Source organism: Anabas testudineus, chromosome 24 (assembly GCF_900324465.2).
Source record: "Anabas testudineus chromosome 24, fAnaTes1.2, whole genome shotgun sequence".
In the NCBI taxonomy this organism is placed as follows: domain Eukaryota; kingdom Metazoa; phylum Chordata; class Actinopteri; order Anabantiformes; family Anabantidae; genus Anabas; species Anabas testudineus.
The window spans coordinates 15,097,473-15,125,003 of record NC_046632.1 but is presented as its reverse complement, the minus strand read 5'-3'; the positions used below and the strand labels follow the sequence as shown (position 1 = coordinate 15,125,003).

The 27,531-nt window shown below is 39.8% G+C and overlaps 1 protein-coding gene across 1 annotated transcript in view; it reads right to left on the bottom strand.

Moving 5' to 3' along the window:
- scara5 (scavenger receptor class A, member 5 (putative)) overlaps positions 1 to 27,531 on the bottom strand; it is a 51,090-nt gene that overhangs the window by 6,668 nt on the left and 16,891 nt on the right. Inside the window, exons 4-11 of the mRNA XM_026342050.1 lie at positions 21,429 to 21,628; positions 21,051 to 21,229; positions 20,764 to 20,890; positions 20,511 to 20,679; positions 15,597 to 15,677; positions 12,997 to 13,104; positions 9,956 to 10,021; positions 2,387 to 2,575 (exon numbers count right to left, since the gene is read on the bottom strand). Of these exons, the coding sequence (XP_026197835.1) occupies positions 2,387 to 2,575; positions 9,956 to 10,021; positions 12,997 to 13,104; positions 15,597 to 15,677; positions 20,511 to 20,679; positions 20,764 to 20,890; positions 21,051 to 21,229; positions 21,429 to 21,628 (1,119 nt within the window). The remainder of the gene's footprint in view (positions 1 to 2,386; positions 2,576 to 9,955; positions 10,022 to 12,996; positions 13,105 to 15,596; positions 15,678 to 20,510; positions 20,680 to 20,763; positions 20,891 to 21,050; positions 21,230 to 21,428; positions 21,629 to 27,531) is intronic.

Here is a 27,531-nt window from a genome sequence, read left to right as displayed (position 1 = left end):
AAGTGCACGTGGGGCTGCAGTGGTAGCCAGGTCCAATGTTGTTGTACATGAGCCCCAATTGTTCTGCATTTGTGCCTTTCGGGGGGTTTATTTTAATGGACACAGGCCTTCAAACAGTTTACTCTTGATCTTTACGCACCAAAGCTACATCTGCTCGCGCCAAATTTATGACTCATTTATCCCACTGTGTGTCAGGAGAACACCCAGAGACAATTTAGAAGAGTCACTCAATTTCACAGGCATGTAGAGGATTAAAAAGCTGTTTTTTAACTTGCTAAAAGAACGTAAAACACGGCTCAAGGAACAGCTGTGTCTGCAGAAAAGTCCCAAGTTTTGGTCCAAGTTTTCACTGATCTGTAACTGATTCCATACGTCTCTGACTCCACACCGATATGAAGATCAGACAAACTCTTTAGTTGCTCTTTTGTGTCCAGTCAGAAGAGATAAATTCAGTATAAGCTGCTCATGTTTTCAATGCATTCAAGTCTCAGTGCTACAGTAACTCTCACGATAAACAGCATTACATGGTGACTGTTTTTAACTTCTAGGTGGGTAGACTCCTGGAAAAGTTTTAGCCTGTGTAGGGATTTGACAGATTTCCCTCCACAAAAACAAAGATGGTGGTGAAATTATAAAAACTAAATGCAAAGACAAATATAAGTTCAATAAAATCAAAATATTTCATCATCATCCCTGGGAACCTGACTAAAATGCTACCTTTCCATGTATTGACAACAGTCCCAGCAGGGCCCATAGAAAAGCTCAGGGAAGTGTTTTGGCTCTGTTAACTAAAGAGGGGTGATTAACACAATGCACATTTGTCAAACCAACTAGTTGTCCCCGCCAAATTACATCTTGTGTGGTGTCTACTTCAAATTGTTGTGCACAAAGTTGCGATGAACTCATTAACTACAATTGCACAGGGTGTTTTTTTCCACCAACGGTGCAACAATGACCCAAATTTTGTGCTTTTGTTTTCCAGCTTTCCCTAATCACCCTTGATTGTCTTCACCGTCTTCATTGTCAGCCGTCATTACTGCTCTTCAGCCAGTCCTCGTCCCCAGCTTTTTGTATCCAGTATCCTGAGTCTTGATCCTTGGATTCCTACTGTTTGCCTGCTTGTTTTTTCGCAGCGATTACTGCGGCATGATGAGATAACAATATATGTCCTTGCATTCCTATATTCAACCAATATTTTAATGTTTGTTATAAGAATGAGAATGCAGCTACAACGTGACTAGATTACTTTTGAATTTTAATCTATTTATTAATTTATATACGTTTTTTTGTGACTTTACATGTTTCATATACAAACATTATAATGACATTGAGCCATTTCAATCTTACAAAGACACTTTGCCCTCCTCTGTGTTTTTTGCTCATTTGTTAGAGAATGGCTTTGAGATCTGGTCTTTGTGGCGCTCTAGTGTGTTCTCCCCTGATAAATAAACGATGCCCTGAAAACCTCTCAGAGATGTTATGATCCTGAAGAGGTTAAACAATAACGTGAATGACTCATCTGAAAGAATATATTTGAATTCCAGATTGTTTAAAATTGAATCCAGCCGTGATGTTAGTCACTGCTGTTGCCTGGAGGTCATCCCCTGGAACAAAGGCATGTTTTCCCCCAATTTTCCAGACTTATTGGTAACAACTCTGCCTGGACAGAGGCTCTGAATGATGTAAGGCCGACTGGTGAATAAAATTAAATAGAGAAAGAGAGAAAAGAGAGAGATGTATGTGACCTTGGGGATTCTTTCTTGACGACATCTGGCTCACATGACTTTCCTCGTAAAACAATAATATTAATCCCTGCAGCATTTAAGGGCACTATTTAAATAATACCACTCTGCGGCAAAGATCAGTACGTGTGAGTGCGACGTGAACTAATAGTTTGATCCCCAGCTCCTTTTGATCACATGTCAAAGTATCATCGGATGCTGAACTGTAAATGGCTCCAGCTCCTTCCATGGCAGCTACACTGACAACAATGTGTCTTGAGTTTCTTCATGGAGACCAACAACATTTTTAAGAAAAAGCTAATTTGCATGAACGTAGTTGTGAGTAGGGACTGTTCCTTCTTAATTTACTAAAAGAATCAACAAATTTCACACATCTGTAACTGTTTAAAATGGATCGTTGATCATTACTCATCATCTTTACTCTTAACCTGAAGCACTGAACTGCATTTTATAAATCAAAGATGTGATTTAAATCTATCACATTCACCTGTAGCTCTGTGGACTCTTCTTACAATAAGGTGCAAAGTGTTGGCTCTATTGGTTTAAATAGATTTGAAACATCTTCTACAGTGTGTGGACTTGTGGCCCGACTGTCGTGCACTGTACAGCTGACGGTTTATATTTAAGTGTTGACCATCTCATACCCTGTCCGAAGCGTCCGGTCTTGTGAACCTCGGTGGCTCCTCGGTATCCCAGCATCCTGCACACCACGTCTCCGTCCTTTTTATCCCACACGTCGTCACACACCGTCCCCCAGCGCCGTTCGTGGAAAACTTCCACTCGACCTTCGTGAGGACCCGACCCGTTAACCAGCCTCACCAGCGTCTCTTCCACTGCAAAACACGAAAAAACAAAGACACAGTCACATAATGACCTGTGTGGGCAATTAAATTCTGCAGCACTATAAGAAACCATGTCTTTTTTATTCATCCAAACACAACTACATTGTTGATTTGAACTCACACTGAGTAGATTATTTTTATTGTGAGTGTTTATAAGTTTATTGAAATCCTGTAAATCAAAACAATATGAAAACAAACAGAGAAGAATAGGTTATTTCAGATATGGTGCAACTTCCACAAACCACAGTCTTTTGCTCCACTGTGTTTGATTTAAAAACAAGAAATTGAATTATTCTGAATGAGGGGACCTTTCTTTCTTCCTCCTATGTGTTTGAAGGTTTGTCCAAAAACAATTTTTAAGTGATTGTTGACTGTCATCTGAAAATTGTGCCCAATAATCTGGCAATAATCTAGTGAATCTAACTTAAATTTACAACTTCCTTCTTTGGAGTTTCAACATATGCATCTGTAAGCATTTATCCAGTCACCTTATTGGAAGTGGACATAATAAAAAAAAGGAATTAGGATGAGATTATAATATATATACCCTATATTAAGTATAATATAGGGTGGTCTAATTGATAAAGACCACATTGAAAATCACATTGCTGACATTTGAGTAGTGGGAAACGCTAAACAGTGTTTGTCTTTGAGTGCTTTTGAAACACAGATGACCTACACTCTCCTCTATTCATTGAACGCCTCACCAGATATAAACACTGTGTTACTTCATGCATGTAAAGCCCACAGGTAAAAAGACAAGCGATGACAAGAAATGTCAGATTTCTATTTTTAGGATATTACATCAATTTTTTGGGTGTCGCAGCACAAGAATGTGGACATTTGTGGTGTAGTTTCAGCCTCGGTGTCGGGATCATTACACCCTCTAGCAGCAAATCCTGGCTAGACTGATGGTTTCTCGAAGGTCATTGCACGGCACAAGATGCTTTGTGGATTACATCAATACTTAAAGCTGTGTTCAGTGAGAAACAATTAATCCTTCACAAAACATGAATGTCTGGACAAAGATGCTGAGGTAATTCACAATTCTGAGCCAAAAAGGTGGAGAGATGTACAGCAAAAAGAGGTACTATACACACCAATTAGAAACTATTTGGTGTATATAATGTATTGAGATATAAAAAACAAGACACAAGCAAATAGAGGAAGTTGAAATTATGAATTTTGCACTTGACAAACCTGAAACTGTATATGACAGCATTAGGATAACGAAATACAAACACTGCACTGTATGAAGTATGAAGAATATAACGCACTTTCTATGAGGCTAATATATGTTTATCAGTAAAATATAATAAATATATGTAATAAATGTTCCTTGTTAATGTGTGTCTCTGTGATTTTTGGTTTGAGACACTGTCTTGCTCAGTGGCACTAAAGCTCAACACGTGCATGCAGAAACATACCTACAGTACAATTATTATAAAACCTGTGTGTGTGTGTGTGTTTGCACAAGCAGAAGTTTCACAGAGCTCATCTTGTATTCCTGAAACTATGCACCGTCTGTTCTCATATAATTGACTTGATTTATCACCTTTCAGAGGTTAAACACAGACACACACAGCTCCTCGATGTGACATGTATGCTGAGTGAAACTGCTGACAAAGAGTAAAACCAGACACATTATCTAGACAGGATATTAGTCTCATCAGACCATCATAAATTTTAACAGTGCACCATTTTGCTCTCATTATACAGCCAGGTATTTTGCACTCAGTAGCCCATCATAATTTAACAGCACCGTAACATTATACAAGCATATCTGCTGCACATACTGTACTTGCATCATGTTGTTGCACATTGCCGACAAATTAAAACCAAAAATTAATCGTATTTTCAGCCTACTGCTGCTTTTTCATCAGACAGCGCTGGAAAAATAATGACTGTAGGAAAAAACAAGGAGTGGTAGAATAAGGTTAATGATGAGTAAAAGCATATGAAAAAATCGCATTTTAATTAGATTTCTAAGTTTAATGTTCAGATTTTCTTGAGCTACCAGACAAACGAAAACGTCTTAGTCTTGTTTTAGTGCAGGTAAGGTTTGTTGAGGGTTTAAATGAAATACCAAAGGTTCATCACTAGGCTAAGACACGTACTAAAAGTGTCAACCCATGCCTTAAAATGTGGATTTCTCTAAACAGTAAACTCACATAAATGCCGTTAATAAGCACTTTACACTACATCATGTCTGTTTTTTGTTAACATTAGCTTGACGTGCACTAAGATATTCATTTACACAGTCAAATTCTTTACACTTGATATCCTTCTTGGTTTTGTTTAGTGCTTTTGGTTTGTGTTCACTGGCCTTGATCTGCTCATGACTGGGAGTAGAAGCTTTGCAGACGTTACTCAGACGTATTTTTGATTTAAAAAAGCAGACACCCTGGTCTCAGTAAATTATTTATACAAAAAAAAGTATTTAGCATTGCCCCATGTGATAAATGACAGTCAAGCTGTTTGTTGGATTTCACACATGTAATAAAAGACCATTATCTGTCACATCCATCGTTCTAATCTCAGTTTGCACATGTTTAAATACCCCTGAGCCATGACCCACTACTTTCTCACATATTTCTCACTCTATTCTTCTTTTTCTCTTGTAGCCATTCATTGCTCTCGTCTCTGTAAAGTGCCCGAGGCTCCCCACTGTGCAAATGAGAGGCTCTGGGGAGAAGAGGTGGAGGAAGCAGTGGAAACGCTCTGGATGAAGGCAGCACATGTAGACAGCCCAGATAATCAGAACCATACAAACGAGCGTCACAGACGTTCATATCTCTGAATTGTGCTGAATTACGATGTGTTCTTCCTGGTGGAAGTGCATTTCATTTATTCTGCCAGAACCTGGTAAAAATGCATTTTATGAAGAAACAGGTCCCCATTATCGAGGCAAAGCAACAACCAGCGTGAGCAGTACACCAAAGGTTTGGTATTTTCTTGACTTTTGTTGGTTTTGCACATCTGTGTGGTATTTTGGTGCCAAGCACAGAGTACATGGTGCAAACAGGTGGGAGTTTTATCCAAATGAGGCAACGCAAATAAAAAATGTCTGCTTTGTGATGAGCAGCTCATCGTTTCTGTTGGTGGACATGAAAACCTTCACTTTGAATTTCCTGCAGCCATCTGAAGGCAGCACGACAGAGCACAGAGCCATTAAATGTGGCTATAGCCTTACGTTAAATCACCTAAAACTGACACCAGGCTGTTACAAAGTTATCCCATACAGTACTACATGTGTCACATGTATGAAGAATAGAAATAAAACTGCAATAACAATAGCCTTGTTGCATTTGTTGACATATCTGTGGGATCTACTCAGCTGTTTAAGACGAGAACTTCAGATTTTGTGTACTGGGAGGAAAATGCATCCACCACCACTTCCTCCAATTTACCTGTACTGTGCACTTTGTGCAGCTTTATCTACTTAAACCAAATGAGATGGTGCCCGTAAAGGTGACCACAGTGTAGCTGAAATGTTGTATGACAGTGCACGACTTTCCCCTGTAAGAGCAATGACTGTATGTATGTATATATTGATTAAATATTGATTTTAAGATGCCTAACACAGGAATGATGATGTTCTGTGATGCAGCAGTAATAACTAAAGGCAGAATATCTGATAAAACTGTTTTCTAGTGACATTCACCCTTACTTACCAAATTATATTTGTTTAAATATAAAATATACTAACAGGTCACAGCTACATGTGTCAATTTTAGCTTAAGTTTAGTTACAGCTTGTGCACAGACTAAAGTTAGAATCAACATTAACACTTCTTCAAGTCCCAAAAAGTCAGGGACCCGATTTTAAACGTATTCTGTCTCAGTGCTCTAACTTCACCAACAGTGTGATTCACCATAAAATAGAAACACAACCTAATTTGGACTAAACTTTATTTCATAACATGCTCTGTACCTTTTTTTTTTTGTGAAAGTAGGGAACTAATGCAGGCCGCATGCGAAATAATAAAGGCTTTCATCCAGAACAAACTAGGGACGTGAGCAACAAGTGCTGGTGGTGGTCCAAGTAGTTCAAGCCTCAGAGGCCAGGGGAGCTGCAGCACCACACTGTCAAAACCTAACATTCAGTGACTGCATATTACTAATGTTTATCTGGCAGGCAGGAAGGGTCTGGACTGGACAGGACCGAAAGGCTTCAATAGTTAACTAGCTCCATCTGTTCATAAAATGTTCTCCTTGAAACTCTGTGTTTGTTCAGTGTGTTTTCTTCTTTTGACTCCTGACTTCTCAAGCCATTCTGTTGTGAGTAATTATTTTGCTTATAATTAGATTTACTTGTCCAGAAACTTGGCAAACATCCATTTTTAAACAGTTCCAGTTACATTGCCTGGCTGAGCCTCAATAAATCAAAAATTCGAGTTAAAAAAACGATCTAAAATCCATACAGGACTCAACTCGGTGTGATTCTGAAGATTTAATTTGTCAAATAATATGAGAAGATGATTCACCTTTCAGATGGATTCAGCTTGTGCATTTCTGCATGTTTGTGTTGCATGAAATTAGAAAGAAGCACAATTAAATTAAACCACACTGCAGGGGAGCTGGGTGGTTCTGTTTCCACAATAGATTCAAATGGATTCAGCAAATAAAAAGTGCACATACAACACAAATACACAAAATACACACAAATAATAAAACAGTACAAGTATTTCAACATGGGGAAACTTAAGAGTATATAAGAAATATATAAGAACTGATCTCACAGCAACTGCAGCACAGCTTAATGTTAAACGGTCACATCAAGTAGAGATTATATCTTGGTTTTAGGTGGATCCCCGCATAGAAATTAAATAACAAAAAGTAATAAATAACATGTTTTCTTAAGTCTGAGTCCCATGGTGAACATAAATTACTCATTATAGTCCAAAGCTGAAATCATTTATAGCTGGATCCCTGCAGCTGCAGACATGCAAAAACAGCCTGCCAAACATGAAATCCCCTACACTTACTGATTGACCCCCAGGAGTAACTATCAAGTTGTCAGCTGGCCTCTTAAAATAAGAGCTGTGTGTGTGTGTGTGTGTGTGTGTGTGTGTGTGTGTGTCTATTTATCACTTCCAGTCTTAAAATAAGAGAAAATTACAGAAACTTTAAAATAGTCTTAACTCAAACCGGTCGAGGCAGATGGCCACACACCCAGATCGTAAGTAAATTTTGGACCTTGTTCTAAACTGGTACTAACTATGGTAAGTGAGGTAGGTAGTAGGTAACTGTTTACTAGCTTGGTAGTGCTGCCTAAGATGCAGTTATTAATCACATGACTCAGTATTTTGCATGTCTAAGCAGAATCTTCCGTGCAGACCTTGTATACATTATGAGCTGGATATGGTGCCACCTCTCAGCATGATTAACAGCATTGTCTCTGTTTAATTAAATGAATGGAGAATGATAAAAAAGATGTTTGTGAAACCCACACTTGATGTTCAAGTCTGATATCCAGCTCGGGTAATACATCCATGATGGGTTCGTCTAACGTTTTTTCACACCACCATCTTGCCAGATATGTATATTTAAGTGTACTTCTGGTGACTGGAGAGACTTCACTGTCACTAACATCAATCATCCACAGATAAAGGTTCTCTCTCTCTCTCTAATGATTACTCTCTGGGCTCCATTTGTTCTTCTTTACTCGTAAAATTGTATTCGAATTACTCATTCATTGGCCAACAAGGCTTTCGACAGAGCTAAAGAATCTGATACTTTCTGTGACAACATCCTGAATGGCAGGTTCATTCAGTGTTAAAACCCCACATGTGCACAAATATTTCCCACAGACAAAACTTCTGGAGTCACTTCTGGTAAGTGATCGTACAGGTATGCACTCTATGCTTTGAAGTGTAAAAAGATCCAAGTCATGCATCAAAACGATTAGTCGTCCACATAAGGTTTGTGACATGATGCAGTGATTTGATATTTCTGACAGGCCACAACATGTGGTTTCAGTCTGTCTGTCTTTCTCTGAAACATCAAACATCAGTGTCTAGTAAATGATGTGACGAAAGACCCGATCTATGGCGGTTCTGTAATCGGCATGAAACAGCATTCAGATGGCCGGAGGATCGAGTCTGTTTGACTAGAACGCCACTAATATGTAATGATAATGTAACAGGAAGAACAACATTTAAAATAAAGACACAAAGATCCAGATCTGTGGTTGGGTGGGGAACTGATATCATTTTCTTTCTACCTGACTCCAGATTGTTGGATTTGTATGAGGTTTCAGTTCACTACGACAGAACATACAGTGTGCACTCACATAGTGGTTTGTGAATCCTTTTGATGTGCCATGTGGTTCTTCATCGTGTGGCGGAACTGTGAGATTACATTGAAAAGAAAAGCAGCTCTGCTGATCCTTTAAACTTGCCACAGATATTTGCACAGGACAGAGATGCGTGAGGCCCATAAAGTCGGCAGCTCGTAAATTTTTCATTCTCTATCGCCAACAGTTGGTTTTACATCATATGGACTCGTGTATATTACGGATTTTGCAGGATTTTTTATGCAGTGACTGCAGCCGGACAGGACGTTTTGCTCTGTTGCTCCTCTATCTCTTTTTTAACACCTACTTTATAATCAAAGCAACTTCCGTCTTCATCTTTATTTAACCATCAAGAATCACCATATTTTGACTTGTATTTTAGGATAACTATCAAAAACAAAGCCAGTATCAGGAACTAGAAGCATCAAAGTAGAAGGTTTGTGGTTGTTGTTCTTCCATTGAACAACTGTTGAAGAAGAGGATGCAACATTTGAAGAGTGGTGAAAAACAATTAACGTAATTATTTACGTTATTATACGTTTGTTTCTATGACAACTTGAATAAATCTGTCAAGTGGAAGTCATATGATATTTGTTATATGATATTTTTACTGTTACTCATTTAAAACACTCAACATGAAGAAGTTAGTCTTTGGTACTAAATCAGCTTTTTGCTGCTGCTGTAATTAATGGAAATATCACTGTAATATAACTTGTTGCTCTCTGCCGTGGAGTCTATAAAACACTTTATTGCACTGTGGAGTCTTTTAGCAGAGCATGTTCATGTTCCTGTTTAACCATTTTGAATTTACTGGCTCTGTCTTTGTGTCTACATGCACGTGTGGTCATCTAACAACTCAAAGCTTCCAGTTACAGCTTGCAGCAGCACATTAATAAAATCGCTCAACTAGAAGGGACGCTTGGCATTCTTTATGGGATGTTATTTTGCACAATTAATGGGTATGATTAGTTGGAATCTAGCTCTGCAGTTATTTGCTTAAGTACACAGCCAATAATATCCTCCATCACGTGAACTAATAATGACAATGCTTCTTATTTAAATATGTGCTCTCACCTGTTTTCTCTTCTTGGCCTCCTCGGTCGCCCTTCTCCCCCTTCAACCCTCTTTCTCCTCTGTCACCTGAGGAAAGAATAAAGAGAAGAATATTTCCTGAAGCAAGTAGTAGTACATATAAAGAAATAGCTCATTCCATTCTGCACCTTGTGCTTAATTTACCTCCAAATGTGTTTTCCAAAATGTTTTTTATTCTAATGTAGAGTGGGAGTAAACGAGGTCCAAAGAGAAGAAGGAATTCAAATTCATATTAAAAGATACTAGAGTCAAGATAAGTTTAAGAGTAAGAGAGTAAGAGTTTAAATGCTAGAAATGTTAAATTTATGCTAAACCACTGAATCACGATAAGTAAAAATCCTTTAAATTGTGGTTTCTGCTAAATTATCACATGTTTCTGCACAACAAAATATATGATTCTGTTCCAACCTCACAGAAATAACCTCCAAAGCAGGAGGGAGTCTGTGCCATTTGTTGCAAATTTTTCTAAACCACAAGTCTGTTTTTGCCATGAAGCTGTAAGACCTTCATGGCTTCATCCCAACCTTTAATTTGACTTGTTTTTTCACGTCCAATAACAGAGGGCCGCTGCCAGGCGAGGTGGCACTCCGGCCCACCTACTGTGTGTAACTGCATGTGTGTGTCCACGTCTGAGTAGAGCTGGAACCACACCCTTCCTGTGACGTCCTCGGTCGTCACTGTCACCTTCATTTCAACCACATCCTTAACGACTAAATAACACGGCAAGGAAAACACATCACTAAGCTACTACTACTAAGCTACTAACACATGCATTCAATTTAACCTGCAACAGTAATTTCAATGCTGATGACCTGAACGGCAGCAAAGTCTGAAATTTAATTATGTTAAGCTCCACTAATCAGCGTTTTTAGCTCTAGGGAGTTTGTCCAGACTGAAATATCACAACAGCTATTGAATGTATGACCATCAAATTAAATAATCCCCTGACTGTTCCTCCAGCAAACCATTGAGTCGGTTTCCAATTACCCAGTAAAAAACAATAATCACAGCATCTATCAGACAGATTTGCACAGAATATGGTACATTCATGCTCCTCTTGGGATGATTTGTAATCACTTTGGTGATCCTCTAACCTTTCATCTTGTGCCATGAGCTGTGCTTTGTGTTTAGTTTTAATAAGCAAATGATAGCATGCAGGCAGGCTTAACTAAAATGGTAAGTACTGTATATGGTAAGCACATGTGAGCATACAGTACTGATTAGCATTTTAGCTCAAAGCATTACTGTGCTAAAGCAGAGGTTGTATTCTTGTTTATTATTCAACAATCAACTAACGTTGATTATTCTGAAAGTGGTACATCACAACTACTCTCACTCTAAAAGACCAAATGAACCAATCTCCCCTAATTTGCAGCAAAAACAAGCAGCTGTTTTAGCCAAAATACTTTGATAAACCCGTTGTATGTAGTAAAAAATGGCAGAGGAACAAAGTAAGTAGCTAGTGAACAATATACATCTATATATAAAACAACAGATTTGATTTACGAACCCTTTAATTTCAGATATGTGCGTCACCTGGAGTCTTTCTGGCCATAAATCATTAATTCAGTTTTAAACATGAACTAAATGACAGACAACATTTTCAGCTGCTTATTTCGACACCTTGTTGTCTCTGCTCAGTCTACTCAACATTTATTTATGCACAGACACCAAGTGCTGTTTCAACAGGCCTCCTGGGATTCTTTATCCCTCCACAGCTGAGTGATTGTCTTAAACTGAGGCCCCGATCACACCGAAACGTCCACAAACTCTTCACCCTTCACTGGTTTGTTAAACCCACAACCAAACCCCAGATGGGCAGAATCACAGACACGCTGTTGAGTAAAATGTAGATCTTTGTTTTATTCATCTTTATTCTTGATTGTTGGTGTTTTGAGCAAGGGTGGTGCTAATTTTCCATGTTCATCAACTGTTACAGCACATCAGAGGCACATTTGATCAAAAGACAGCAGGTATAAAACTATTTGGAAGTTTCTACTGCTCATTAATGCGTCACTGATCAAAACCATCGCCATTCATCTGTCGTGTTGTGAGTCTGTTTCCGTTTCTATCTCCCGGCTACCTGTCTTCTACCTGCACACTTCTCCCCTGTCTCATGCTTTAGTGCCTTTTACCTGGCAGTATTATCTTTGTTGATCCCACACCTGTCTTAGACTTTGTTCTGCCTGTTACATTTGCACCTTTGCCTGGATGAAGTGTCTTCCTGTCGCCGGCCTTGCCTTTCCATTTTGGCACACCGACATATACAAAAATCTACTAGCATCAGAAAGGACTCGGGAGTTGAGTGTTGAGCCGTAACAACCAAGAGCATGTGCACCCAGAACACAACAGATGACCCAGTTTGGGAGTTTTGGTTTTCCAGAGTCCTTCTCAGGCTACGTGTGCACACATGAGTGGCTCATAATCTGTTTTGAATGTACAAAATTGCACCATTAAAAGAAAAGAACGTGTTTATGATGCTCAGAGAAATTTATTCAGTTAAATTAGAGCTGGTATTTTATTTTTTTATTTTTAAACGGAAAAATATTTTCCTCTAACAGCCTCATAAAGACCATTCAGAACTGATTTGATTAGCACCGACAGCTGTTTCTTGGAATATGTACGAGACGATATGGATAGTTAAGCAACTAAAGCTTCACTGGATGAATACAAAATTAAAATCGTGCCACCTGTTTGTGATGTAAGAAGTGTGAAAGATCGGTTGAGTTGAATGGTTCCTAGTAGACCTTTTTACACTAGCAGCTGTCTGAGTCTCAAATGATTCGAGCTGTGAATGTGTTGACAAGATTCAGCTGTGAGTTGTGTGAGACTGTTGGGAGCAACAAACAGGCTGTTGGGCGAGTGACTCACTTCGATGTGACTACTGTTGCTCCATTACGTGCACAACAAAGTCAGGTTAAATGGCAATGAAAGCCAAGAAACCAACTGTAATGTGTGAGCAAACCTTGCATGCTGTAAACAACACCATGTACTGATTAATATAAGAAATGCTACACACATACCTTTGGGCCCAGCTGGTCCAACATCTCCTTTTTCTCCAGGAGCACCGTCAACCCCTACTGATCCTTTCATTCCCCGAATACCCTGGTTGCCTTTTTCTCCTGTAAACCCTGGAACACACAAATGCATTCAGGACAGGCTTGAATTCAGTTAAAGATCATAACATGTAGCATTTACTTGGTCTTAGGCTCAAATACATTTTGAATTTTCTCAGACATCTGAGATCATCTGGGACAGACTTAACGACTGTTCAGGATCAGAATCAAGCAAAATGAAACAGGTTTAAGTTTCTAGGTCCCCCAGCTGTGGAATAATTTGTGCTAAAGGGTGAATAATTTAGTAAAGCTGTTTATCTCTTGTATGTCTCAACCCCTCACTTGTTTAAGGTTTCGAGCAGGTGAGTAGTTTCCTCTCTTCAGTAGTCATTTCATTCAAATCACCCAGACATGTGATTGGAGATGCTCGGTGTTAAATCAGAATTTCCTCCAAAACTATCCCGTGGCGCACAACAAGAACGTCTGTTTACAGTAAACACACTCAAATGTCTCTAAATTAACGTGGTAATGAGTTACTGATTGCAGTAAGAAAAGCCTTTTTCAAATGTCACCATGCTCTAAAATGCCCTGATTACACTACTGTGACTGCTCGGCATCGTGAGTGAAATAATTAGACTGAGTGCATCAGAGCCAGACTCACAAAATAAACCGATGATGAATGGTGTCGTGTTTTCTGTGGTTTTCAGTTCTTCTGCTCAACAGTTTCCTCCTAAAAACATGTTGTGTGCCATCAATCATATTTTGGAGCCAGCGTGTTCTGCAGGACAGTCCAACTAGGTCGTCCAACAAGTCCCAAGGGACTTTTAGAGGCTGGCTGGGATGATAGAGTCGCCTGGCTTCAATGAAAATGTAGTGACATGTGCTGTATTGTAAATTTAACATCATATCATTTGCTCCACCCTTAGTAAATTCATGATCAAGAAGTAAATTAAGACACAATTTTTAGTTATATTTATACTTCTTACTATATCACAGCACTGTTCATCTATAGAGTAAACAGTCTAACCTGTCTAAACCTGTTCATACTTATATGAAGCCTGTATTAGCCTTAGTATTTGTTCATAAACCATCACCAGGGCTGGATCCAAATCATATCCGGGTGCTGTTGCCCAGGTTGTCTAATACTTGAGTGGATCCAGTGTCTTTCCAGTTTAACAGTATTTGTGTCTTTCTCTAGTTATTTATGGGTCCGTTACAGCACAGTAACCCATGGCTTTTGTAAAAGTGAGTAATCATTACTGGTCAGACTGGTTTTGCTAAATAAAACCAAGACTTTAATACAGTTAAATTGCTTGTAGCCCCTAATGACACAAGTTGAGCATTGATTGATTCACTAATGAGACTCTGGACTAAAACTACTCTCCCCTAAGAGACAGTTTCTCTCACTGGGGGTAGTTCTGTTGTCTAGTTTGAAGCTTTTTCTTCTTCCCCTTTAACTGTGATGGCAGTGCAAAGTGATTGAGGGATGGGGGGGATTTCAGCAGGAAGATAATGCTTCTTGGAGATGTCATGTGTGCTCTGCAGTTCAGCAACCAGGGAATATGGGATGGATGATGACAGCGGAGGAGCTGGGAGGTGATGATTAAAGAGGTACCAAGCTGGACGGGATCCCCAAACATCTGGAGTCACAGTGTTGCTGTTCATATGTTACTGTACAGTCTGAAAGGTTTAATGGTTTGGAAGAACAGATTCAGTGTAGATAAACGTTTATGTTGTGGTTTTGGTGGAATTACCTGCAAGACAAAGACAGATGATCTGTCCCACAGGCCCCGTCCACACCCTGTCTTACAATAAATCCACATCCAAAGTCTAGTGCCTTGTTTTCTTAAGTGGACTTACTCAACCTTTTTATTCTGTGTTCAGTTTTACTGTAACTGAACGTAATCACAGAAGCAGGACAATGTCAAAACTGGCCAACTAAACTTTTAAACTCCTCTAACCTGGATCCCGTCGATTGTGATTCAAAATGTGATGTTTACATTGGACATTTACGGGTCAGATGAGTTTAATGACCTATGGGAATGTAAACCTGATCCAAAAAACGAGATCAGTACAAAAACACAAGGGAGTCAAACAAAAAATCTGACATTTCTAACGCTGTCATTTTACATCTCTCAGTTCACATTTATTAAATAGCAAATCATTTAAACGTTTAGTAGTGCTGTGGAATTCCTGACCTGCCCTTTCTCACGTGTATGCCAAGTATTTCTATGAGCTGAATGCTTCCAAATACCACAGAGTTTCCCACAGCCATGCCTGGCTCAGAGGTTTGAAAGACTGGACAGCAATTAGAGAAACTTTCTGATTAAATTAATAATCTTCCTCTATGCAGTTACTCAGTTTGGTCGTTCAGCTTCATTTCCATGCTTGTGTTTTTATGGTTCTTAGATTTTCATGATCTCACAGTTTAAACTTATTATGTTTCCATTATTTGTTACTGATCTCTGAGAAACGGTGAAACACTAGAATTATTTTCTGCAGTGTATCGATTGATAATCTCTATTAAAGTCTTAAATTTAAAGAATTATTATTCTGGTTGGACTCACCTCTCAACCCAGTTAACCCAGGGGCTCCAGGAGGCCCCAGTGGTCCAGTGTCACCCTTCTCTCCTTTTGGTCCCGGAGGCCCTGCAGAAACAAGAAAAACATGTGGTCAGAGTTGATGACATTATGCAAATGGAGGTAGGAGGAAGGAACTATAGACACATTTTGTGATCTGCAATAGTAAGGATAAAAATATACGTTGTGTTTCTCCCTGTGTGAGAACGCCTCTGACTCAGACACTCTCCCACTGTGTGAAACCACATCTCTGCACAATGTCCAAACATGATTCTCCTGACATTAATAGACTTGCAGCCTAAGTGAGCCAACATGCAGGGATGTAGGAAGGTAGCTAGATCAAATTAGTGGCATAGCACATAGCTTTTGGTGTAGACAAACATGTTCACTAAGCTTCACTAACTGCTAATGAAAGGGGAGAATAAAAAATATTAATTGCTGTAGAGACGTATAGTTTTCATATGCATGTAAATAAAATGCCACTTTATTTACCTAATTGATCACTATAAGTTCACAATAGAATAAAAACTGAGGGGTATAAATAACTGTATAACTGTTCAACAGCCACAGGTGTTACCAATAATCCTGAAGATTATCAGCTGAAAAGGAAACACATGGGTGTTTCAGAAAGGAAGATGTCAGCCCTTTATTCCTCCAGATAATGATTTTATTAATGTCATGAAACCTTGGAAGTCATTATGTGCACACACAGACAGACAGCAGCCAAAATGAAGGCCAAGCTTGGCCTTAGTGCTGATCTAAGGATTCGATTCAACTGTTTGTTGAACTTGGAGAGAGTGAGTGAAAAAAGGCCAAACAGCGAGAGACATTCAGAGAAAGAGAGGAGGAGAGAGAGAGAGCGAGAGAGGTCTGCCCACAATGGGAACCATATGTTTAACAAGGTGGACCACAACGACACAGCTTGTGGGAATGCTTCGAAATTTGTGGCTTGTTATTGTCCAGCACATGTCCAGCAGGTTCTTCAGAGCTCTAATGTTTTAGCAGTTTTCTGATGCAGAGAAGCTGCCGAACAGCTTTGAGATGCAGATCCGACTGCTGCTGCCCCCCGAGCGCACACTTAACTGGTAACAGCAGGTCGTGAGGCTGTGAAAAGGTCACATCAAGAGGGGAGGATGGATGTCTTCCCATGTCAAAGTGACTGCTTTTGGTCGGTGGTTCTATTCTCATGAAGGCAGCAGTACAAGCTGCAAGGACCAGTGGTAAAGGTAGAATAAGGGTGATGTCTGATTAACAGAAATAGAAACACATTTCCTAGTTGCAGCTCCTAATTGGGATGGTTAACTGCTTTTTTATTATCTGATAAACATCCTATTAATGAGGCCTAAGCAAACAGGAACTTAGACATCTGAACATCTTTGAATGTAATGTCATCTCTTCCATTTATCCAGAGCTTTTCACGTTTATTTAGCTGTTGACTTTTAAGGTCATAGTTTTGAGAAAGTCATAAATGTAAAATAAAAACTGTAATACTAAATATGTTTGTGCCTTCTATTGCCTGCCTAATCTCTACATATGACAGTTCACCCCGGTGGTCCTGAAGTAATTGCGTCCTTGTTAATAGTTTGTTTTAGCAGTGCTTCACATTATTAATATCCTTCCTCTCCGAGTCCTATTTGTTCATTCAGCTGACAGTGTTTCAACAATAACAAACCCAGTGGCCCCTCCAGGATCAGCCTCAACACATCTGACAGCGCAGGCTCCACAGTCCAAGAACACAACACAAGTGAAGAGTTCAGGCGCCTCCGTCCAACATCCAGTCTGTGCAGGGTGGAGCAACAGGCCGGTGAGGTTGTCATTTACAAACCCAGCCTGGGGTCTAAGAGCAGATACTCTCTATGACGACATAATATTACAGGATAGAGGATGATGTAAGACAGAACAGATCAATAAAACAACACTAGACAACTATAATAGAAGTCTCTTCAACACTATCTTAAGTAAAGGTTCCTAACAGGACTAATTCATGATCATTAGTACTTCAATCCACTTCAGTAAAACAACTTTCTCTTGTTTTCTACTTATCCAATTAGAGTAAAACTACATTAATGTTTGCTTAACCATTAATCTGAGGTTTACATGATGGTCTGCATGTGTTTCATACTGAATGCCAGGAAATGAGGGGGGTTATTTGGTTGTAGGGATTTCTCCTTTCATCGCACAATAAGAGGTGTGAGCAGTGACTTTGAGATTTTCAAGACGGCTCTTTGAGCATTCACAGAAGATCAAAAGTGGTTTGGTAGAAATATGAGCAGCTCAGTCCTCTTCATTATATCAGCATGTTGGACCGTTTATCATCAAAGGTGTTGCCAAGGAAAGCAAGAGCATGTAGATTATCACTTAAAAATGAAACACGTGGGGCCAAAGTTTGTTCCACAGAGCAACATGTGAACTCAGCTCTGCTCCACATGCCATCACCGGGTCCCCTGACTGTATCTGTAAGATGCCCACAGCAGGTTAACCATTATATTTATTCCTCATTAATCTTTATTTTGGTAAAATTAGATTAAAATTGTTGAAGTTACAAGGGTGCAAAAAAAGACAAATGAATGTGAGAGTGTGTTTTGGTGAGCATGTGTACGTAAGCCAGCTTTGACTGAGCCCAGGGACTCTTCACTAGCAAAACAAACATACCATTCAAACTTCACATTAATGATCATCGGATGATACAGAGGCCGTAAGTGTTTCCAGGCCTCAACTCAAATCAGCTCCTAACATATGACTAAGTCAGCACAAACTCCTGCAGCTCAGCAGCTTTCAGCAACAGAGCGTCCAGCCAAACGTGCACATGATGAGTTTGTGTCTGTGACATTTTTATATCTGGACACTTTGACGTGGTGACATCTTCTGGCAAAACCTGGATATTCAGTGAGAGACTGGCCTCAGACACAATGAAAAATGACGTAGTAGATGTAGTAGTAGATTTGTTTCCAAGTATAGGCTAACATTACATAGTGCAGTTATTTCTTCTGTTCAAAACATGTATTACAGTAACAAGACAGTGACTGGTAGCATTATTCTCTTAAAAATACACACGATGAAATTACTGTATGATTACTGTCAATAGCAGCACATAAATCCAGTGTCAGCTGAGACAGCTGGATCGTGACATAGGACAAAAACTTCAGCTGTTATTGCTGAATAGCTGTTGTTTCTGTTTTCAATGAGAGGAGCAAATTCTCTGCTCCTTGCAACTCTGAAAATGCATGGTGGTCCACACGATTTCATCGTCACTATAGAACTACAGCATCTATCTTTTACATGACAGTGTGTGGGCCTGTTCATGACTGTCTGATCTACACACACATGAATAGAAAGAACTGAAATGGATGTGAACACACACACACACACACACACACACACACACACACACACGCACACGATATACTGTGCTGCTGTCAAGCTGAAAGATAGCTGTGAAACCACAGTAGATCGTGTTTGCTTCATGCCAATTAAACACTTAGAGCATGGAAACATGGCTGCACACAGCGCATGGAGAGAAGCGTGCAGAGGGTAATGACACAGCAGGAGGGGGAGGAACAAAAATATGGAACAGGACAAGAAAAGAAAGAAGAAAAGAGGGGAATACCACTCAGTGAGGACGAACTTCTTGAGAAAAATTCTCAGTTTTGCTGTTTTGCTTCAGCAGGTTCAGTACACATTGTTCATGATGGTGATGTCACCATGCACCATGTTGTTCTCGCTGTTGTTCTTGCATTTTTAGGTTGGACTGATGCAATATCGAGCTGTTTATTGACATAAGTGACTCCTAATTTGAACAAAATCAATTGTCATGCAAATCCTACCCCTTGTTTGAGTATTGTAAAGGGCCTGTGTCTCATTGCATTGAGTTCTGAATACCCACAAGTCTGATCACTGAGTAACCCATTGATAATCACCTTAACATACACAGTGAATAATTTGAAATTTAAATCACTGGAGGCGTTATCCTTCACTGGGCATGTTACAGTAAATAATACCATGTTGTGTAATAACCTTTTGCATTCCCCATATAAAAAAAAACACTTCAAGCTATATTTTAAACAACTTCTCATGTTTCTTTATCTTTAAAAAACAAGTAACATATGTGCCACGAACACAGTGAGTCACAGAGGAATTAAAGGCAAATTAACTCAATAAGAAGAGAAGAGAAACGAGGGCAAAAGAAAAAAGGAGGCACGAGTAGAAACGAGAACAGAGGAGGGTAAACATGGATGGAGATGTAAAACTTTTCTTGGCTAAGGTGACTGAGGGCTAACAACAAACAAATGGGCTGTGCAGCTAAACCTAATGACAGAGCTGAGTGGTTGAGTTTTCATTCTGGATGTAGCGTCTAAATTTAACCCACAATTGTTTCCAGGCTCAGGAGAAACGGCATCCCACCCACATGTGAAGCAGACACGAGATCAGGGGTCCCATTCAGTTTGAGTTGCCATCAATCAGCTCGGGCCGCGTCCCCTGCCAGCATTACATCATGGCATACCTATTCTGATTTTAACAAGCCAGGGAAGTCATTTGGTACGCTGGCAGTGAGAGTCGCAGCACGTCAAGACTAATCAGGTCTCAGCAGATTGGATGAAGAACATGCCGAGTTGCTCAATACCAAGGGGCAGTAATCCCACTGTGTAAAATCACGTTTGCATGCCGGGGTCACTTGCATTAAATCACAGTGCAAACATGTATCTGCTCAGACGAGCTCCAGTAAATGATCTTTTTGCATTGCTGAGGTCCACCCAAGGTGATTCATCATATGAAGAGTTAAAGTTCTCATGTTCTGCTGCTGTACTCTCACGCTTTTTTTCCTTTTTGTATGTTCTTCCTCTTTTGCTCTTCATTATGTAGTTATTTTGTGTACATGCATGCTCCTTAAAAACTGTAACTGACCTTCGAATATGGTGAGGTTCTTCAGGGCCATGGAGTGCTCCCAGTCCTTCAGCCGGAGGTCCTCTGTGATCGTGTTGAGGATCTCCATCTCATTCCTCAACTGGGCCTCTGTGTGGACGTGAGTGACCCACAGACTGCTGGTGTCCTCTGTTATGTTGCTGATCTGGATCTGAGCCGCAGTATAAAGGAAAGGTTAACAGAAGAAGTAGACCTGAGTAAACATTAACCCTGGAGGCTGTGATGAACTTCAAACCTGCAAGTCCTGGATCTTCAGGTGGTGAATACTGATATCGTTGCTGAAGGTGTGATTGACAGCTCCCACTGTCCAATTAACCTCGTCCAGTTTCTCTCTCAGCACACTCACCTGTCCAGAGGCTTCCCTGAAATAAATTAGAAACAAACAGAACTCTCAATCTTTCTGAGTCTGTTATTTTTGATTTGATTATATTATCATACTGTACTGAGCACCTGGTCGACCCATAAAAAGAAAAGTGATCAGGATTTACAAATGAGCTGCTCCGCTATAATCTGAGTGTGTACCTGAGCAGGAGGTCCTGGTTGTGGAGCCAGGTGGAGGCTCGAGCCACCTCCACGCTCAAGCCAGTCAGGTTTCTGCCGGTGGAGCTGCTTAGAGATGACAACCTGTCATCCAGCTGCACCAGGTAGCCCTCTGACTGAAGGGAGTGAGCCTGAACCGTCCTCAACTCTACCTCCAGACTCTAAAAGGAAGTATACGTCACTTCACACAAAAAGCACTAAAATAGCACTATGTATCTTCCTAATATCTCTAGATTTAATCTCTACATCCAGTACATCTGTACATGTCGCTGAATTGTCAAACTGTATTCATACCCTGTAACAGTTTCCAGGTCTAAACCCTGCTGTGTATAAGCTCTTGGTCCCTGTTTTCAGTCTCACCTTGATGAAAACCTCCAGCCTCTGCAACCAGTCGCTGTGGTTCTGGAAGAGGTTCTCCAGTTTCCAGATGTTCTCCAGCAGGTCGACCTGAGTGGACGCCTCGCCCAGGGTCTGCTGGAGCAGTCGGGAACGCTCCGACATCCGGGTCACGTTCTCCATCAGCACCTCCTCGCGCCGTGAGGACACCTGGGATCGGGAGACTGAGGAGTGAACAAGGAAGACACAGAGTGAGAGAGCTGTTGTGAACGATGACTCACCGATCCCTCAGCGACGGCAAAAGTCCCCAAATCGAGTATCGTTTACTATCAATCACTACTGTCAGCTCGGTACTAGCCAAAGTTTTAATTCAGAGCAGATGTTGATTCAGTTGCCTGCATTTAATGTGGTTGTCTATTCTCACTTAATGTATTGTTTTGTTAAATCAAGACCTAAATATTTTTATTTAAGTCTAAAGACAAGTTTCCAATGTGTTTAACGTGACAGTTTTATTCTTTTCCGATTAAAATGAGATAACGTTCTGAAATAATCCATTTGTTTTATTATGTAATATGTTCATTCAGCCTGATGATATACATAAAGCTATAGAGATAATTAAGGGCGGCATGTTTTCCTTTGAGAATTTGTGATGCATACTGGGACAACGTGTTCTGAATTACACACGTGTTTATTTAGCTGTAACAGCACATTTGCTGACAGTTAACATGGTGCCGATGTACCACTCATCTTGTTTTCGGCTGTGGCGTAATGCCACTTCTTTTCTCTCCCCTCTCGACTGTGCCTAATGAGAAAAATGTCCTCGGTCTCATGTTATGTTGACAGTGTGTTGCATGGTAACGGCCCGACAGCCCAAGAGGTATTTTGAAACCAGATCCTCAGCGTTACACTATGACGACATCCCTTCTCCGTACAGGACAGCAGGGACCAAACTACTTCAAATGGAGAAAAGGGGATTACTAGGGAAATGAGAGGAAGCAGATAATTCCCTGCACACATTCCCCACACACTGATACCCCTAATAGCCTGATATTACGCACACTTTGAATGTTTCTTTAAAGAAAACGTATATAAAGTGTATGACCTCAGAGCACGAAAAGCACCACAAACCCACAGTGGTGCAAACAAATCTAATTCCTGCCCATTATGTGTGTTAGGTCCATTCCTAATGACCTGAAAAACAAAATAAGTAGACATCTCTCCACTACACAGGGTATTTAATTGCTTAATGATGGTCTGTCAGCAGCAGTGCTTTTCTCAGATCAACCACAACCTGATAGCAGTACTGCAGGGAAACTACATGCTATCTGTGAACGGGAACGGTGAAACTATAGTGAACATGATCAATTTACTGAGGAAGGAAAAGGCCAAAGGAGAAGAACACAAACATAGTCAAACACAAAGGCGGAGAAACTCACAAATCCATGGTGGACAATCAAAAAACTGTCTCCGTTTCTGAAATGTTGACACTTGGGAACGATACGGTTTCCCCCACAGCAACAAACTGCATATCAATACCGCATTTCTGTCAGTTAATCTTGTGAGGATAATTTAAAAGTTACAGATGGTGCAGCGGCGCAGAGCTTAGCGTTAACGTAATCCATGAACGGTTTCCAAATTCTGTGAAATTTGTCAGAGGAACCGCACTGTGGTTTCGCTAGTTTAAGGTAGAGAATTACATTTCTTGAACCACAGACTGTGGGGGATGTGGATTCTCAGAACAAATGTGTGCTGTTAAAGCAAAGATATATAAACTTATAATCATATCTTGTTGCCAGAACACATTTGAACAGATTTTCCACTGACTGTCCCGCTTCGTTTCCTCTGGTTTCACAGCCTCGGGGAATCGTCCGCATTAGAAATCACTCTTCACTAATTGATGTCTGTTTAACTGCTGTACCGTTAACACAGAGATCTGTAGATACAATCAGCAAAGCTACAGAGGTCACTGACAGGTTACTGAACCCAGACAAGAGGCTTCTCCATTCACTGACACTCACAAAGTCGTTATACTGGATTGATTTAGTAACTTGGCTGCACAAATAATGCTGACATACAGATATCATCACTTTAATGTTAAGTTATGGAGGATCATTGCTGTATTTCTGGTCACTTGTTGAATAAAAGTATATTAATAACTCCCCTTTAGCTGCGTTATAGTTCTCTATAATTCTACAGAGAAACATTTGGCTCTTTAGCTGCTAATGCTCCATTATGTTCACCAGCTAATTTTAACATACTGTATATTGTATGGCCAGTAGGGTGAGCAGGTTTTCTATTGTCATTATTAAGATAATGCTGAAGCTGATTCCTCCCTGATTTCCACACACTTAAAATATCCCTCTCTCATGAAACTGACGTCTGTCCTGGCACTTTCCCTTCAATGCCTTCTCTCTGTCTTAGCTGCTTTGCTTGCTCTGAACCTTTCTATGTCTGTAGGTCCATGACATAAAGAAAACAAAAACACCAACTGCCCAGAGTTACCATCATGTTTTGCAGTGTGCATGTATAAAAATGGGTCCATGTGCGTATGCACATTCTGCACATGCGTACTATGAACATATTTACATGCACATCTGTCATGCAAAGTATGCATTGGCCTTATAATAACTTCTGCCAAGCATGGCGTAAGCAATTAACAGAACTACTGTTGGTGGCAGCTGTACAGTAGTTTAAAGTCAGTTAATGAAGCATTCAGTTCAAATTACCAATATGAATACCTATTAGCCACAAATGTTTGAATGTTTGACATGAAGTGTCAGCTTTAAATCAAACTAGCCATATCATGAAAGTATAACTTGATCCAAAATACTCAATAGTCTCAGCCAGACAACGTGGGGAAAGGATAAATAGCCATGAGCTGTGACTGCACCTCTTGCAGTCATCAGATGTTGAGTGCAGCTGGAAGGACGAGACTATGAGGTGAATGTTTCACCTTCAGGCAAAGATGACGAGAAATAGAAGATGACACACATGCCTGACAAACCCATTTCACATATTGTACTTCTGCTTGGTAGGATGGGAAATTCATCAATGATCACACACACACACACACACACACACACGCACACACACACACACACACACACACACACACACACACACACACACACACACACACACACACACACACACACAGTGGCATGGTAATGGAATTACAGTTTTCAAAAGCTGTTATTTCTAAATTCACAGGTTGATGGACTTTGACTTCTTCAGTGGAGACACAGACGAGAAGTAGGAGGAGGAGGACACTGTGTCCATTCATGTATCAAATCCTTGTTTCTGGGAGAAGAAACCAGCTCAACAGCTGCTCCTCAGTGTGTAGTGTGAATGGATTCTACATTATTGGTCCGGTCTTCATATCTGTTTGCAGTAGATTCATATTATTTACAGCAGTTTGTCTGCATGCACTCTGTAAAGGTTATTACCAACATGGGTGACTGGTGCAAAAGCTAGGTCCCATTAGGTCTCACAGATGAACAGATATTACTTTAAATAAACATACTTCAGTCATTTCCCAGTTAATTTAAGCAGCAATATGAAACTTCAACTAATCGTACCATGAGACTCAAAAACAGTCCACTCTGCTCAGTGCTCCCTCTTCCTGCTGCACTCATCCACCATCTGTTATGCTCCAGCATGCTCTGCACATCCCTTCGGGTATTAGTGATTATCAAATTACAATAAACAAGAAGCTGCAAAACGTACTAATCAAGCAGAAATTGTTGAAATTGAAAAAATATGTCTCTGAGAAAAATAGAAAGAACTAATACATTTTTGTATTGACGAACTAAACATAACTTTGCTACATCAGACTTTATTATTATATTTAAATGTTTACTGGATGCATCACAATAAGAGTCTTACTTTTCAATAACTGTTTGTTTCTACTTTATACAAAGAGTAAATTACAGTACTTGTGGTTGTAACACTTATCACAGCATAAGGGTCACCTCAGGGGTATTTTGGAGTTCGTTTGGGCAGCTTTGTGTGTGGCAGTGTTTGCTAACACTGAAAAGAAAATGGATTGTTTGACAAGAGGCAAGTCCTCTACTTTTGTATTTTGTTATAAAGAAAAAAAACCCCATCATTTTCAGAGTAAATCTCCTTTTTACCTCAATTGCGACACATATAAATCCACTTTTTGGCCGTACCAATTGTGGTTTCACCAGTGAAACACCTCAATGAAGAAGCATAATTTGGAAAATGATGTTTGCCCACAGCTTTTTCATCACTGGACCTCCATGAAAGAGTCAGATAGATTCGTAATAAAACCTCAGAGATCTTCATCATAAAGGAAACTGATATGTGGAGAAGGTGTTGACTTGACTTCAATCGGCACAGCATCTCATCTATGTTGGAGTCCAGCTTCTGCAAACATGTCGCAATTTTCCAGTTATCCCAATACAACAATGAAACATCAGAACAAACAGATGTGATCTGATCAAAGCAGGATTCAGATGTCACAACACGCTGTATATCCTCCCGAAAATACTTTGACTTGAGACTCATCTGTATGATGGTTAGTCTTTTCATGACTGTCAGCTCAGTGATGGCACAATGGGGGAAACATCTGACGAAAGTCTTCTTCCCGACTTAGCCACTTGGTTGTTCTGTGCCTCACTTGTAAGTCACTTTGAGTAACGGCATCTGGAAGATGACGCAATATAAATGTGGTGACAATAACAAAAACATTGCCTGTCGGTGGGTGACAGAACACAAACTCTTTGTTCTGTGTTTGTCTCAGTGTTGTGCTGATTTTTGTTTACTGCTGTGGGATATTCTGCGTACTTCATGCATTTTGGAGTTTTACACTTCTATTTCCAACTTTGTGGCATAAACCTTTTTAATAACTGAGCACTGGAGGCAAACTGGCAACTTTAAAGAACAACATTGCACACCATGTACCGTAAGTCACTCTAAAGTTCAGTGCAGGGTCTATAAGTGATCAACCAGGCATGAAAGTGATCTGACCTGGGAGGACAACGAGAAAAATAGTGTGAAACCTGTGTCAATATTAAAACAGCTGGTTCTCAGTTAAATATTGCTAATTTAATATGTGTTGCAAAGCACATCAGCAGCTCTATCACACTGTAATGACATCCATCTTTAAATTTTATTTTGAGGTTAGATACGGACTCCACATCTGTCACAATGCCGTGTTTTTCTATTGTTTGAGTGTAGGAGAGACAAACCCGTCACCTTTAACCAGACAGAAACTGACCAACATCCTCCTTGACTTTGAGGAGATGCCAGCAGCAGCAGGAAGGAAGGAGGGAAGGAAAGAAAGAATAAAGAGTCTTTCTGTGAAATGCAGACCTGAAAGTCTTCCAGGAGCGAATGAGAATGAAATTAAAGGATCTTAAAAGCCGAAAGGGAACAACGTGCTTTTCTTCATATGGCATCAAACGTCAGCCGTAAGGTAATTGTAAAAGGAAACTACATTATTAGATTCACATCCAGACTTGAGATCAAATACCACCAAATGACTCAAAGACTAAATGTGTGTGAGATACAGATTCAATTGGAGAACTTAAATGGCGAAAAGGAAAGTGATACAGCAAAGAAAGAGCAGAAATAATATAGTTGAAATAAAATCACAGTATTAAGGTGAATGTGTCTCTGCTTTCCGTTCAATACAATGAGCTGTGCTGCAGTATTACTCATTACATCTAATAATAATGACATTCTTTATTGATCCTTAAGGGAAAATTAAAACAAATTAAACATTCAAAACAAAACAACTTTAGTCACTTTTTGCTTTGATTCATTCATTTAAAAAAAGATATTTCACCATATTCGTCACAAATTATTTTTTAATAAGGAGTTGTCCAACAAAAAAACAAACATATATCAACACAAATCTGTGTCTAAGATGCCATCTTTGTGTCAAAACAACATGTGTTCCAACTCATTTCTGCTGTTACCTCCCTCTGCATAAAATCAGCAAAACATGTAATTCCTCTGTTACGGAGCATGTGCAGAGGACAGACGAGCGAGCCAGTCACAACATACAACTGATGAATAAACAGTATACGATTCCTGTTTCCACTCAGCGCACTACAAGAATTTCAGCATACGTTTTGAATTATACTTTCATCACAGATCA